The sequence below is a fragment of the Primulina eburnea genome, chromosome 8 (genome assembly GCF_022965805.1).
Source record: "Primulina eburnea isolate SZY01 chromosome 8, ASM2296580v1, whole genome shotgun sequence".
Classification (NCBI taxonomy): Eukaryota; Viridiplantae; Streptophyta; class Magnoliopsida; order Lamiales; family Gesneriaceae; genus Primulina; species Primulina eburnea.
This window is the reverse complement of record NC_133108.1, coordinates 1,387,918-1,400,337: the sequence shown is the minus strand read 5'-3', so window position 1 is coordinate 1,400,337 and position 12,420 is coordinate 1,387,918. Positions and strand designations below refer to the sequence as shown.

Sequence of the window (12,420 nt, the reverse complement as noted above, 5' to 3'; positions counted from 1 at the left end):
GACGAACAGGAAGCTAGGGCATCATAAACGGAAATAAAATCAATTTTGTGAGGAAAAGTTCTAATCTGACCCGTTTCAAGAAAAAAATATTTATTTATTTTTTTGATAAATATACCGTATGATAAATGACTTATTCCTTATGGAAGAATAAAATTGATAGATTTATTAGAATAAAAGTAAAGACTAAAGCGTCCGAAAACCCCGACAGGAAGGGGTCAGCAACACATGAACTTCACGTGTCCTCCTATTTTTCAACATCATACCGATACGGATCTGTCCTCAATTAGGCGATGCATAATCTCTGCTTTTTTTTTCTTAAAGATAAATTAAAAAGAAAGAATATTTTTATTGAAAAGAGAGGGGGAAAAGAAAAAGAAAAAGAAAAAAGAATCTCAAGTACTAGTACCAATATCTAGAACCCATTAATTAATTAGCTTAACTGCGACAGGACATTGCCAACATTTTATAATTTTCATCGAGAACTAAAGATTTTTTTCTTCAATAACGAAAAAGAAACTGTAAAATTTGCTTTGGAAGTCATGTGAGTAATATTCTCATGAGGAAATTAATCCTACTTTGTATTTTCTTCCTGTTCCAGAAAGTATTCCAATGAATAGTCGGTGCTAGCTGTTGGCAAGGTAATAAATAACTCGCGTCAATCTTGAATTTGTAGACGAATTTATATAATTTTATTATATGTTATTAATTGTATTATAATGTAATATCTTCTCAAATTAATAATTAGTATGTACTTCGTTTTTCATAATATTAATTATGTAAAATATTTATCATATAAATTGAACTCTTTCAAATCAACGCGTTTATTTTGCTAGTTGATTTCACAGAATTCTTGAAATAATGTGTTTTTGCATACACAAATTGAACCAATGTATATATATATATATATATACCCTATTTTTGCATCTCGCCTTTATCTACGGCAGCTTTGGCTTTGATCACTGTGTCGAATCCGTCTCCGGCCAATGATAAATTGTCCGCGTGATCCTTTGCAACCTTATTCCGGCCCGGTGTGAACGCTACCATACCCGATGCATCGCACCCCTCCACATACGTACATAAACATGTATTAGATTTAAATGTTAGTGCGTCTGTATTGAATTTTAAAGAAATTAACAGTAAGATCAACTGAAATTCGAGTTACCGAAACAAAAGAATCGTGGAAGAAGAGACGAAGGATTGCAGGAACTGTAACAAATGTTTGTCGGAATTTGGTCATCACGACTTTTCGGACATTCTCAACGTCAGGACAAGTGTTTACGTAGAAAGTTAGTCTCAATTATGCTGAAATGGTGTTCAAGAATTAAAAAAAAAAACTCAGATAAAGAGGCAACAATAGGTTGAATAGAAATCTGAATCGATCCATTTTGAAATCAAATCCCTTCAAATGAACCATAAGGGATTTTTGTGCAAGTTGAATCTCGGTATTTACTTATTCAAATGCAACATAAGGGCATTTTTTGCAATTCTTTACACATACAGTCTACTTTGTTAAAATCTCGATCTCATATGCTTTTTTTCCTTTTCTAGGTTTGTTGCTTGCCTTTTGGTTAATTTTTATGAGTAAATTTAGTTTCATGTATATATACACGTATGTAAATGTGGTGTATGATTGTATGAACATATGATACAGAGGACACTGCTGCTAAAATTGATCCAACTTTTCATCGTGCCCAATAAAGTGTGACTTACCACACATAGCCTTGGAAGGTTGCAGTTTCTCTGTGATTTTTTCAGTTAGTTTTCCAAACTCCCTGCCAATGTTGGCAAACCCTAATCTCCATCTAAGACTTCCAATATTTTTCCATCTTATTGATACGATGCACTGACCTATGACTCCATAGAACGATTTTTTCTATTACTTTTTACATTTACGCTACTCAATCTAATCGAACGATGTAACGAAATAGCGTGTGAAACAACTTATGTATCTAGCATTTCCCAAATTGCTACATGAAAAGGATGTCCAAATGACATCTAGTTCACACCCCACCAGAAAATAACAAGTCCTCACAAGTCTTCAACCTATAAAGGAACAATTTGTGTTGTCTCATGGCATAGAAAAGACACATTCAAACTTGGAACACACACTATCAAGATTTTTGAAATAAGGAATGGGGAGAAGTCCTTGTTGTTCCAAAGAAGGCTTAAACAAAGGGGCATGGACTGCCATGGAAGACAAAATTCTCACAGATTATGTTAAGATACATGGCCAAGGAAAATGGCGAAAGCTACCCAAGAAAGCAGGTAAAAATTGGAATTCAACTTTATCAAATATGATTTGATCTTTATAACTGAAGTAACCATTTTTGGTGAAAATTTAGGCCTTAATAGATGTGGAAAAAGTTGTAGGCTTCGTTGGTTGAATTATTTACGACCAGATATCAAGAGAGGACATCTAAGTACAGATGAAGAGGATCTTATTATCAGACTTCACAAGCTCCTTGGAAACAGGTCGTTGTTTGCCTCATTTTGTTTCTTATATATATAGAAGCTTTATTGTGTCGCACTCTTGAATGTGCTTTATATTTTATATAGATGGTCTTTAATAGCTGGAAGGCTTCCGGGGCGAACAGACAATGAAATCAAGAATTACTGGAACACCTAACATTGCCAAGAAGCGAGCTATGGCTGATCCTAAACTGGCTAAACAATCCACAACGAAGAAAGAAAATCCATCAGCAAACCAAACTCAACTTCCCAACAGTGTAGTATCACATGTAATTCGTACGAAGGCGAAAAGGGCTTCTGAGGCTTTCGTCATAACGAATCCGTCCCAAAATACTGAAAATGTTGAATCCACACCTGCATTTGGACACTCACAAGTTGAAATTCATAAGGCGGAAAAGTTGGAATCTGATCAGTTTGGCATGGTGGATTTCAAACTGGACGACAAGTTCTTTTCCGATCTATTCAGCTCTGAGCTCTTCACATTTTCTGATCAGAAGCTGGATAATGGATTGGGGGAGGATTCACTCAATAACATGAAGAACAGCACCGGCTATCCTACCACAAACTCGTGTCAAATTCCTGATGAAAAGCAGCAGGATCTTGATATGGGGTCGATGATCAATATAGATCCTGCGATGGACTGGTTTCAAGAATGATCGACTGATTGCGAACAAACGAAAGTTTATCGTTTACTCTCCAAACTCATTTCAAATCGCAGATCTTGACCGAATCATCCATGTATTGGTTGAGTTCAATATTGATATGGTTATTCTGCAATTAATGACACGAAGAGTGGAAGTTTTCTACAACATTATCTTTGTGAAATTGTTGGGCATAATGGATCAAGATTTAGAAATTTTTGTCTAATGCTTGTCATCTGTCATCGATACAATCATATTTTTATGGCATTCATTTAATATCATTTCTCTTTATAGGATGAATTTGGTGCGATTAAATTGCTGAAGCATGCTTTTGTATAGATTATTTACGGGGAAAGGCCGTCCATTGACAGTGTATTTAGACAGCTGCTATGGACGATGAAGAATTTTTTAAAATTTGTTCTTCTCCGCATTTGGCAAAATTCTTTATTTGCAGCCAACAAAAGAGCCTATTACTTGACCACCAACACGCTTTGTCTCGAAAACTGTTTTCCAATTTTAATAAACTCGTTTTATATCCGTAACTTGATACTTTTTTTTTCCTTGGCAAAATATTCCAACAAATTATTTTCCAAGATCCCTTTTTTATTTCTTAATTGTCGACGAAAAAGAAATTTGTATATTCGACTGTTTATTGATAAAATAAAGATCTCAATATATAATAGAACTTGAAAAGTTGTCTTCATATTGATTAGGGTTTGTTTCACACTACACAGCCTACACGGGCAGTGAACAGCCCGGATCACTCTACATAAGTGATCCGGGCCCATCTCCCTGTAAAAAAAAAAAAAATTGACTCGAAAAAATCCGAGCCATTGGATCGATCCTGCGAACACTGCCCGGAGGGTTAGGGTCATTGATTAGCTTGTCGATTGACTTATCCTGTTGACTGACATTGTCATCAACACATGAACTTCCCGTGTCCTATTTTTCAACATCATACGGATCTGTCCTCAATTAGGCATTGCATTATCTCTGTTTTTCTAACACAAATTAAAAACAATAATATTTTATTGAAAAGAGAAGGAAAGAAAAAAGATTATCAAGTAATAGCCAACTACATTGAATTGATTGTTATAACTTCAAATTTGTGTTAAAAACAATGGATCATTCAATTGCCAACTCAACAATCACGTTCAATTTTATTTTTTTTAAAAGATTTGCAACAGATGTCAGACTTCCACCCTGTTTTTGAATTTTTTTTATCTTTTTTTATTATTTTACTTTTTTTTTATGAAAATTTTGTGAACATATTTAGTCATAATACAGCAACAATCCTTAAACTAATATTTTACAGATTCTCTTACGTTTAATTTATATATTGTTTTTTAAAATTTTATGTAAGTGTGATTTATTTTTATATGTTACACTCTTTCAATTCAAGTTTATAATAAAAATTTAAATAAATGACACACATAAAATAAGATAAATAATTTTACGCACTATATATATATATATATATATATATATATATATATATATATATGTATATATAAATAATAATATTTAAAATTTTGTAAATAATTTGAAATTAATTTATTTAATGTAAAATAAAAATAAGATGAATGAGTGGACAACAAAGCCTACATATAATTTGTGCATGACGTGTAAATATTACGATTTTTTATGAGATTATAATAAGAATGAATGCGAATGCGGATGCCCTGTCTGGAATCCAATACCGACAGACTCTGACTGCATCACTGATTAAAAAAATAAAATTGATGAGAGTATTGCACAATATCAATAAATCATTATTTCTTTTCATAATTGAATCTACACGCCATTAGTTTTATGGTAAAACCCTTTTTAATAATAATTAGAAAAATGAACACAGACCCGTTCAGCTTATTAAATCATTTTGACTCCCTATACATTTAATCAATGAAACCCAATAAAAAAATATCCGACCCATATAGGAAGCCCTAACTCAGTTAAATCTTCCACAGTCGAACCGAATATTCCCATTTCTCCCGGTCTTGATTCCGACCCGGCCCAATTTAGTTATTGCCTGAATGAAAGAAGCATTGAAGGCTCGAGTATTGGAGGCCCATGTGTTAACAGTGGGTCTGGACCTCGTGTCAGTAAAAAGGACTTGGTCCGAAGTGAATAGGCCCTTTCCACTCTGAAGATTTTTGTAGTACGCGTTGTCGAATGTTCTTGGTGTTGTCGGATCCATGTCAATTGCAATCGTCGGGTCAACATTTTTGGGACACATTCCTTGCAACTGGGTCGCATACTGCCGGTTAAGGGTTGGATCGATAGGGTTGGTCCGGTTGAAACTGTATATCCGGTTGGAAAATTTACTGCAGTGGGAAAATCCTAGTGTGTGGGCAGCTGCACGGAACAATAGTGAATATCATAAAATAACATAGTCCTGAAATATTTCCCAAACTTTGACCATTTACTACTCTAATATTGTAATATGGACAGATTTATGATTCTTGTTCGTTCATCGATTAATTATTCTACAGGGAAAATTGATTACCTGAGAGAGCAATCATGTCTGTCTGATTTAGGCCTCTTGTCGCAAACATGGAAGTAAGCTGGTTCAGATTGAAAGTTGGCTGAGGCAAATTTCCATCAACACTTGCTTCAGTTGATCTCAAACCATCCAATCTCCCCAACTCCACAGTATATGAAGGTCCACCAGCCTATGTTTTACAAATTTTAGAAATGATTATTCATATATCAGAATAAAATTAGCAAAAAATTTAGAATGTTATTGAATCTAAATGTATAAATTTACTGTATATATATATACACACACGCACATGTCACAATGGTATTGTATATAACATCAAGAGTAGTAATAGTAACAGTAATAACAATGCTCCAATTTTACGAACCAGGACAATGACGTCACGAGTGGCTAATGCAAGAATATCAGCACAAGATACGCTATTTTTGCATCTAGCAACTTTATCCACGGCAGCTTTGGCTTTGATCACTGTGTCGAATCCGTCTCCGGCCAATGATAAATTGTCCGGATGATCCTTTTCAGCCTTATTCCCCGGCGTAGACGCTACAATAACCGATGCATCACACCCCTATATACATTGATACACACGTATCGGATTTAAATGCTAATGCGTCTTTATTGAATTTAAAGAAACATTAACTCAAATTGGACGTACCGAAACAAAACAATCGTGAAAGAATAGACGAAGGGTTGCGGGAACTGTAACAAATGTTTGTCGGAATTTGGCCGTCACAGCTGTTCGGACACTTTTCTCAACGTCAGGACAAGTGTTTGAGTAGAAATTTGGCCTGAGCTGTGCTGAAATGGAGCTCGAGAATAAAATAATACTCAGACAAAGAGGTAACAAGAGCTTGATTAGACATTTGAACTGATCCATTTGGCTTTTAAGCTCTGAAAATATGAGAGAAAATGGGTGGGAGGTTCTTATATAGAGATAGTACTCATCGAAAAGGTATCGTCCGAATTATTAACAGACGCAGTCAAATTTGATATTTAGCTTCCAGCTTTATTTATGCGTACCATATGCGTGTTTGCATGTTCTTTTTTTATATTTATATTTATATATTTGAAGTTGACTTTATCGAATCATGGCCGCCAATTAATTTATTTTGTTGATTTTTTTTTTTTATAAAAAAGTTGAACGCGTCGACTAATATATGATGTATTTCCCATCTAATGATAAAATTAAGATCGAATAAATAAATGAGTGAGTCTCACATGAGACCGTCTCACGGATCTTAATCTGTGAGACATGTCAATTTACCGATATTCACAATAAAAAGTGAGATCGTCTCACACAAACTTTTGTCTAAATAATATTATTCCAAAAAAAGGGGTTATTAGTTGTTTCTCAAATTATTTAATTAATTCAAAGAGCTTATTCTATATATAAAGTAATATAAGTCGTACTGTAAATAGATGTTTACGTTGTAAGATTAATTAAATAAAAATATTAAACCTACACTTGGCGACGCATAACATGATGGAAAAAGTTTATAGGAATATGAGTGGCTAGCTGGCTAAATTCATTTCACTTTGAGACTGATCTTTGACAATAAATTTTTAGGGATTCTTTTTTTAAAGTTATTATAAATCTAAATATTTTTAAGATTGTAGAATCGAAAACTCGTCGATTTATCAAATGTTATAGCGGGTGATAACAGTACAACTCAAATTTCTATATTGTATAACAGCCCAATAACTATTTGAGTAATTTAAATAAAAATTCTTTGTATAGCTCTTGCTATATGTTTATTATCTCTTATGGTCATTTTTTGATCCAACCTCACTATAAATATTTTGGGTAAAAGGATAACGATGATTTGTCAGGTATATATATATATATATATATATATATATATATATATATATATATATATATATATATATAATTTCAAAGAAATTGTAAATATTTCAAGAATCTAACTTTTTAAAGATTATTTTTAACAATTTTAAGAACAATAAATATTATATGTACGATATGAGTTTTGTAAAATTATTTATTTGGTCTGGTACGAAGTTGCTCAAACGACAAGAACAGTGAGAAATTTCTTGAAATGTTAATACAACATATATATACACGCATACTTACACTACATGTGTGTGAGAAATAAACTGTTGACTTTTTTTGGTACATATTAATTTGCATATACATTTAGTAATTATTAATTTATATATATATATATTAATTTATATATATATATATATATATATATATATATATATATATATATATATATATATATATATATATATATATATAATAGTCGAAGATTGAGCTCAACGCGCTTAGTTGGAGCCAGATTTTGTGACAGCAAATGAAAAATCTTAAGTTGAAAGCATGATAAAATTAAATTATCCCATTTATTTAGTTATTTTATTTATTTGTTAAATAATAATAATAAAACAATGAAATATACCTGATGGTGGTAGAGGTCTGTGATGTGTATATCATGAGCACTTCAAGAAATTCAATAAACGCAGTAACTACATGTATTTATTTTGAGTAAATTTATTGTGAGACGGTCTCACGAATTTTTATTTGTGAGACGAGTCAACCCTACCGATATTCACTATAAAAAGTAATAATCTCAGCATAAAAAGTAATAATTTTTAATAGATGACCCAAATAACATATATGTCTAACAAAATACGACATGTGAGACCGTCTCACACAAGTTTTTGTCATTTATTTTTTACGAGATTAATATTGAAATTGTGAAATGAAGTTAAATATAAATCTGAATATTTAGTGATTGGTATCCATATCCATTATATTAAAAATAATGGTATTTAAAAAAATAATTTAAGATTAAAAAATAAATAAAAATATTTTGAAAATAATGAAATTGTTTAAATATCTATATATTTTGTATTAACTAGAAAAATGCACGTGCGTTGCACGTAAAAAAACAAAACTACCGAAAATATATGTACTAAATTTTAATAATATTTAAATGAATTAAAACATGGTTAATAACATTTATCAACTGAAACAAACTAAGTCATAAAAAATAAAAAATCATGACCATAGACGGTATATAAATCAGAGTAAGTACCTTATCCACTTGACAAATTTTCCAATATGCTTCTTGGTTGATTTTGACAACTCAACAGCTCTTTGTCGTAGTTTGTTATAATATACATAAAACTATTTTGATATGCTCAACAAGTATCTGATCGTCTTTAACATCTATTATGTTATTTACAATCCTTATCCAGGAATATGACATGCTCGTAGTTTGCTTCTTTATCACGACATTTTTTCGATTTTCTATATTGTTTTTATTTGATAATCTTATTTTTCCGACTATTTTTTTGTTATTAAATGATTTTTCAGCTTTTGACAATCATCAACTATAACTCCTAAGAAAAAATACTTTTACTCGTGATAAATTTTCAATTGTGACTAAAAGTATTTATAACATATATATTGTAGTGACCCGTTCCAGAATCACCTACTAATCAAGAACTAAGCATGCGATTAACTTAATTAAAAACAATCAGAAATAAAGGCGGAAAACTATCACCAAAAGATAGTTATACAACCCAATCGAAAATCCAGGACAACTCAACTAAAATGAAATATACGGTACAACCATATCGAATCAAAAAGATACCGAAGAACTAAACCAACCAGCTAATCAACGTCCTCCTCCTCCTCCTCCTGAGCTGTCCAACCTGAGGCCTGCCCCGTGGGAATGGGGTGTCCAAGATAAACAAAACCGAGGACATGAGCGATAAGAACGCCCAGTACAAAAGCATGAGTATACAAACCTATATGAAATGCACATGCTATGATATGATACCAGGGTAGGTCAAGAAACAGGAGTAACAAAGGATCTCAATATGCTCAGTCTAGAGGCGCCAAGTGGATAGTGCCGCGCGGTACTCCTCTGGGTCACTGCATCCACTACAAGAACAGACGTGGACCAAAAATGTCCCGGATCACCGAAGCCCTCCCGACCCGTCGGCCACTGTGTACTCTCGGTGTCCATGCGTCCACAAGACAAGACAGGGCTGAGCGGCCCCACAAGATATAGCTTATCTCGAAAGAGATACAGCTCAACAATAAAGGCTATCTCGAAGGAGATACGGCTCAACATGAAATGCAACATGCATCATAAAGCGTGACATAATAGCATGCATCATATGACATATATCAATGCACCACATAATCATGCAACACATATAAGAATGTATACTCCACCAGGATATCTCGGATAGTACTTTCGTACCTCTATCACAGCAAGCCTAGCCTTACGCAACACCGCTAATCAGGTCTAGCACAAGCCTACGCAACAAAAGCATACTCAATGAACGAAACTACCATGCTCGACTAGCAAAACCAGTACTCCCTAGTACTACCAAAGGTTTATGGTTTACCTTCGTCCGTCGACAGCCCTTTGATGTCGATTGCCTCGTAACTCAGGCGTCGCTACACTACCAATCCTGGCAGCTCTTGGCTATCGCTCGACCAACAACTAACCCTAGAAACCTTCCAAACCTCTCAACTATGAGACACAACTTCAAGAACTTGCCATCCAAAATGAGGAATTTCGAGCACTATTTATAGGCTATGTTCGGATCCACCGAACCCACTTCGGAACGTCCGAACTCCCACGTGTCGATCGGCTCTTGACACCTCATGATCGGATCCACCGAACTTACACTTCGGATCGTCCGAACTTGCATGTAAACCGACGTGTCGATCGACTCTTGACACCTCATGATCGGATCCACCGAACTTACTTCGGATCGTCCGAACTCTTCGGTGCTACCGAACCATCTTCGGTCCGTCCGATCATGACCACGGTCAAAATTACACATTAAACCTTCTTAATCACCATTAATCCGTTAATTACCCAATTTGGAATTCGGGCTACTACATTCTCCCCCCCTTAAAAGATTTCGTCCTCGAAATCAGGCTTAGAGGATGAACAAAACGAAATAACAACATCGTTATTACATCTCAATTGTTGTTGAACACAACTGATCTTTCGATTACAACTGAAAACACAAACATATACAAAGCACAACTCAAAAGAGCTCTGGATGCTCTGAACGCATACGACCCTCTAACTCCCAAGTGGCTTCTTCAGTGCCTCTGCGCTGCCACTGAACTAAAACAAGAGGAATTATCTTATTCCGCAACACCTTGTCTTTGCGATCGAGAATCCGCACTGGTCGTTCCACGTAAGACAAATCCGAATCTAGTTGAACTTCAGAGGGATGCAAGATGTGAGACTCATCTGCTACGTATCGTCTCAACAAAGATACGTGGAACACATCATGAATACTTGATAGGTATGGCGGCAATGCAAGTCTGTAAGCCAAATCTCCCACGCTTTCCAATATTTCAAATGGACCAATAAATCTCGGAGACAGCTTACCCTTGAGACCAAATCTCAAAATCCTGCGAAAAGGCAAAACTCGGAGAAACACTTTCTCACCTGGCTGAAAATAAAGAGGTCGCCGTTTGGTGTTCGCATAACTAGCCTGTCGATCCTGAGCAGTCTTAATCCGCTTCTTGATTACTGCAACCTTATCAATAGCCTGCTGGACTAACTCCGGTCCCTCAACATGTCGTTCCCCAACTTCGTCCCAGAATAATGGAGTACGACAACGTCGCCCATACAACGCCTCAAATGGTGCCATACCAATACTACGATGATAGCTGTTGTTGTACGCGAACTCAATCAAAGGCAAATGATCCTGCCAAGGGTCCGAAATCCATAACACAAGCTCGCATCATATCCTCAAGTGTACGGATAGTCCTCTCTGTCTGACCGTCGGTCTCTGGATGATAAGCCGTACTCAAACTTAGTGAAGTGCCCAATGCTGACTGGAAACTACCCCAAAATCGTGAGATAAAACGAGGATCTCTGTCACTAACAATACTGACTGGCACTCCATGCAAACGTAAAATCTCTTGAATATACAATCGAGCCATACGATCGAAAGTGAAATCACGGTTATATGGCAGAAAATGAGCAGACTTGGTGAGTCGATCCACCACTACCCAAATAGCATCACTGTTCCTTGACGATAATGGTAAGTGAGTAATGAAGTCCATCGTGATATGCTCTCACTTCCATTCAGGAATAGGTAAGTTCAGCAATAATCCTCCCGGTCGACGGTGCTCTGCCTTAACCTGCTGACAAATCAGACACTTGGAGACAAACTGATAAACGCTGCGTTTCATCCCTTTCCACCAAAATCGTGTCCTCAAGTCTTTATACATCTTATTGCTTCCCGGATGAACACTCAACTTGCTTCGATGAGCCTGAGACAAGATCTCTTCCCTCAAAGTGTCATCCTCTGGTACTACAACCCGATTAGACAAACACAGAAGACCATTAGACTGATAATGGAAGTTACTATCTCCACCAGCCAACCGAGCTAATCTCTGAGTCTTGAAATCAGACATCTGAGCATCTCGAGTCTGAGCGAACAAAGCTGGCTCAGATAAAATGGTAGCAACACGAATGCACTCCATACCTTTCCGATGTTTGAAATTAAATCCCAACGAACAACAATCCTGGATAGTACTAATCATAGCACTGGTCTGAAGTGCAGAGGCTCTCACCTTGCGACTAAGAGCATCGGCTGTGAGATTCGCAGAACCTGGATGGTACTTAATCTCGCAGTCATAATCTTTAAGTAGATCCATCCAACGACGTTGCCTCATGTTCAACTCAGCCTGAGTGAACAGATACTTCAGACTCTTATGATCAGTAAAGATTTCAAACTTAACCCCGTACAAATAATGACGCCAGATTTTTAGCGCAAACACAATAGCAGCTAATT

General features: G+C 35.3%; 1 protein-coding gene and 1 pseudogene across 1 annotated transcript; one reads left to right on the top strand and one right to left on the bottom strand.

Moving 5' to 3' along the window:
• The first annotated feature begins 1,727 nt into the window (after positions 1-1,727).
• On the top strand, positions 1,728-3,445 carry LOC140837652 (transcription factor MYB1-like; annotated as a pseudogene).
• Positions 3,446-4,889: 1,444 nt separating this feature from the next.
• Positions 4,890-6,595, bottom strand: LOC140837651 (peroxidase 73-like). Its single transcript, XM_073203766.1, has 4 exons — positions 6,266-6,595; positions 5,978-6,178; positions 5,617-5,782; positions 4,890-5,465 (listed from the first exon to the last, which is right to left on the bottom strand). Exons 1-4 carry the CDS (start codon positions 6,485-6,487, stop codon positions 5,059-5,061), a joined length of 996 nt encoding a protein of 331 aa, XP_073059867.1. The 5' UTR covers positions 6,488-6,595; the 3' UTR covers positions 4,890-5,058.
• Between the last annotated feature and the right edge of the window lie 5,825 nt (positions 6,596-12,420).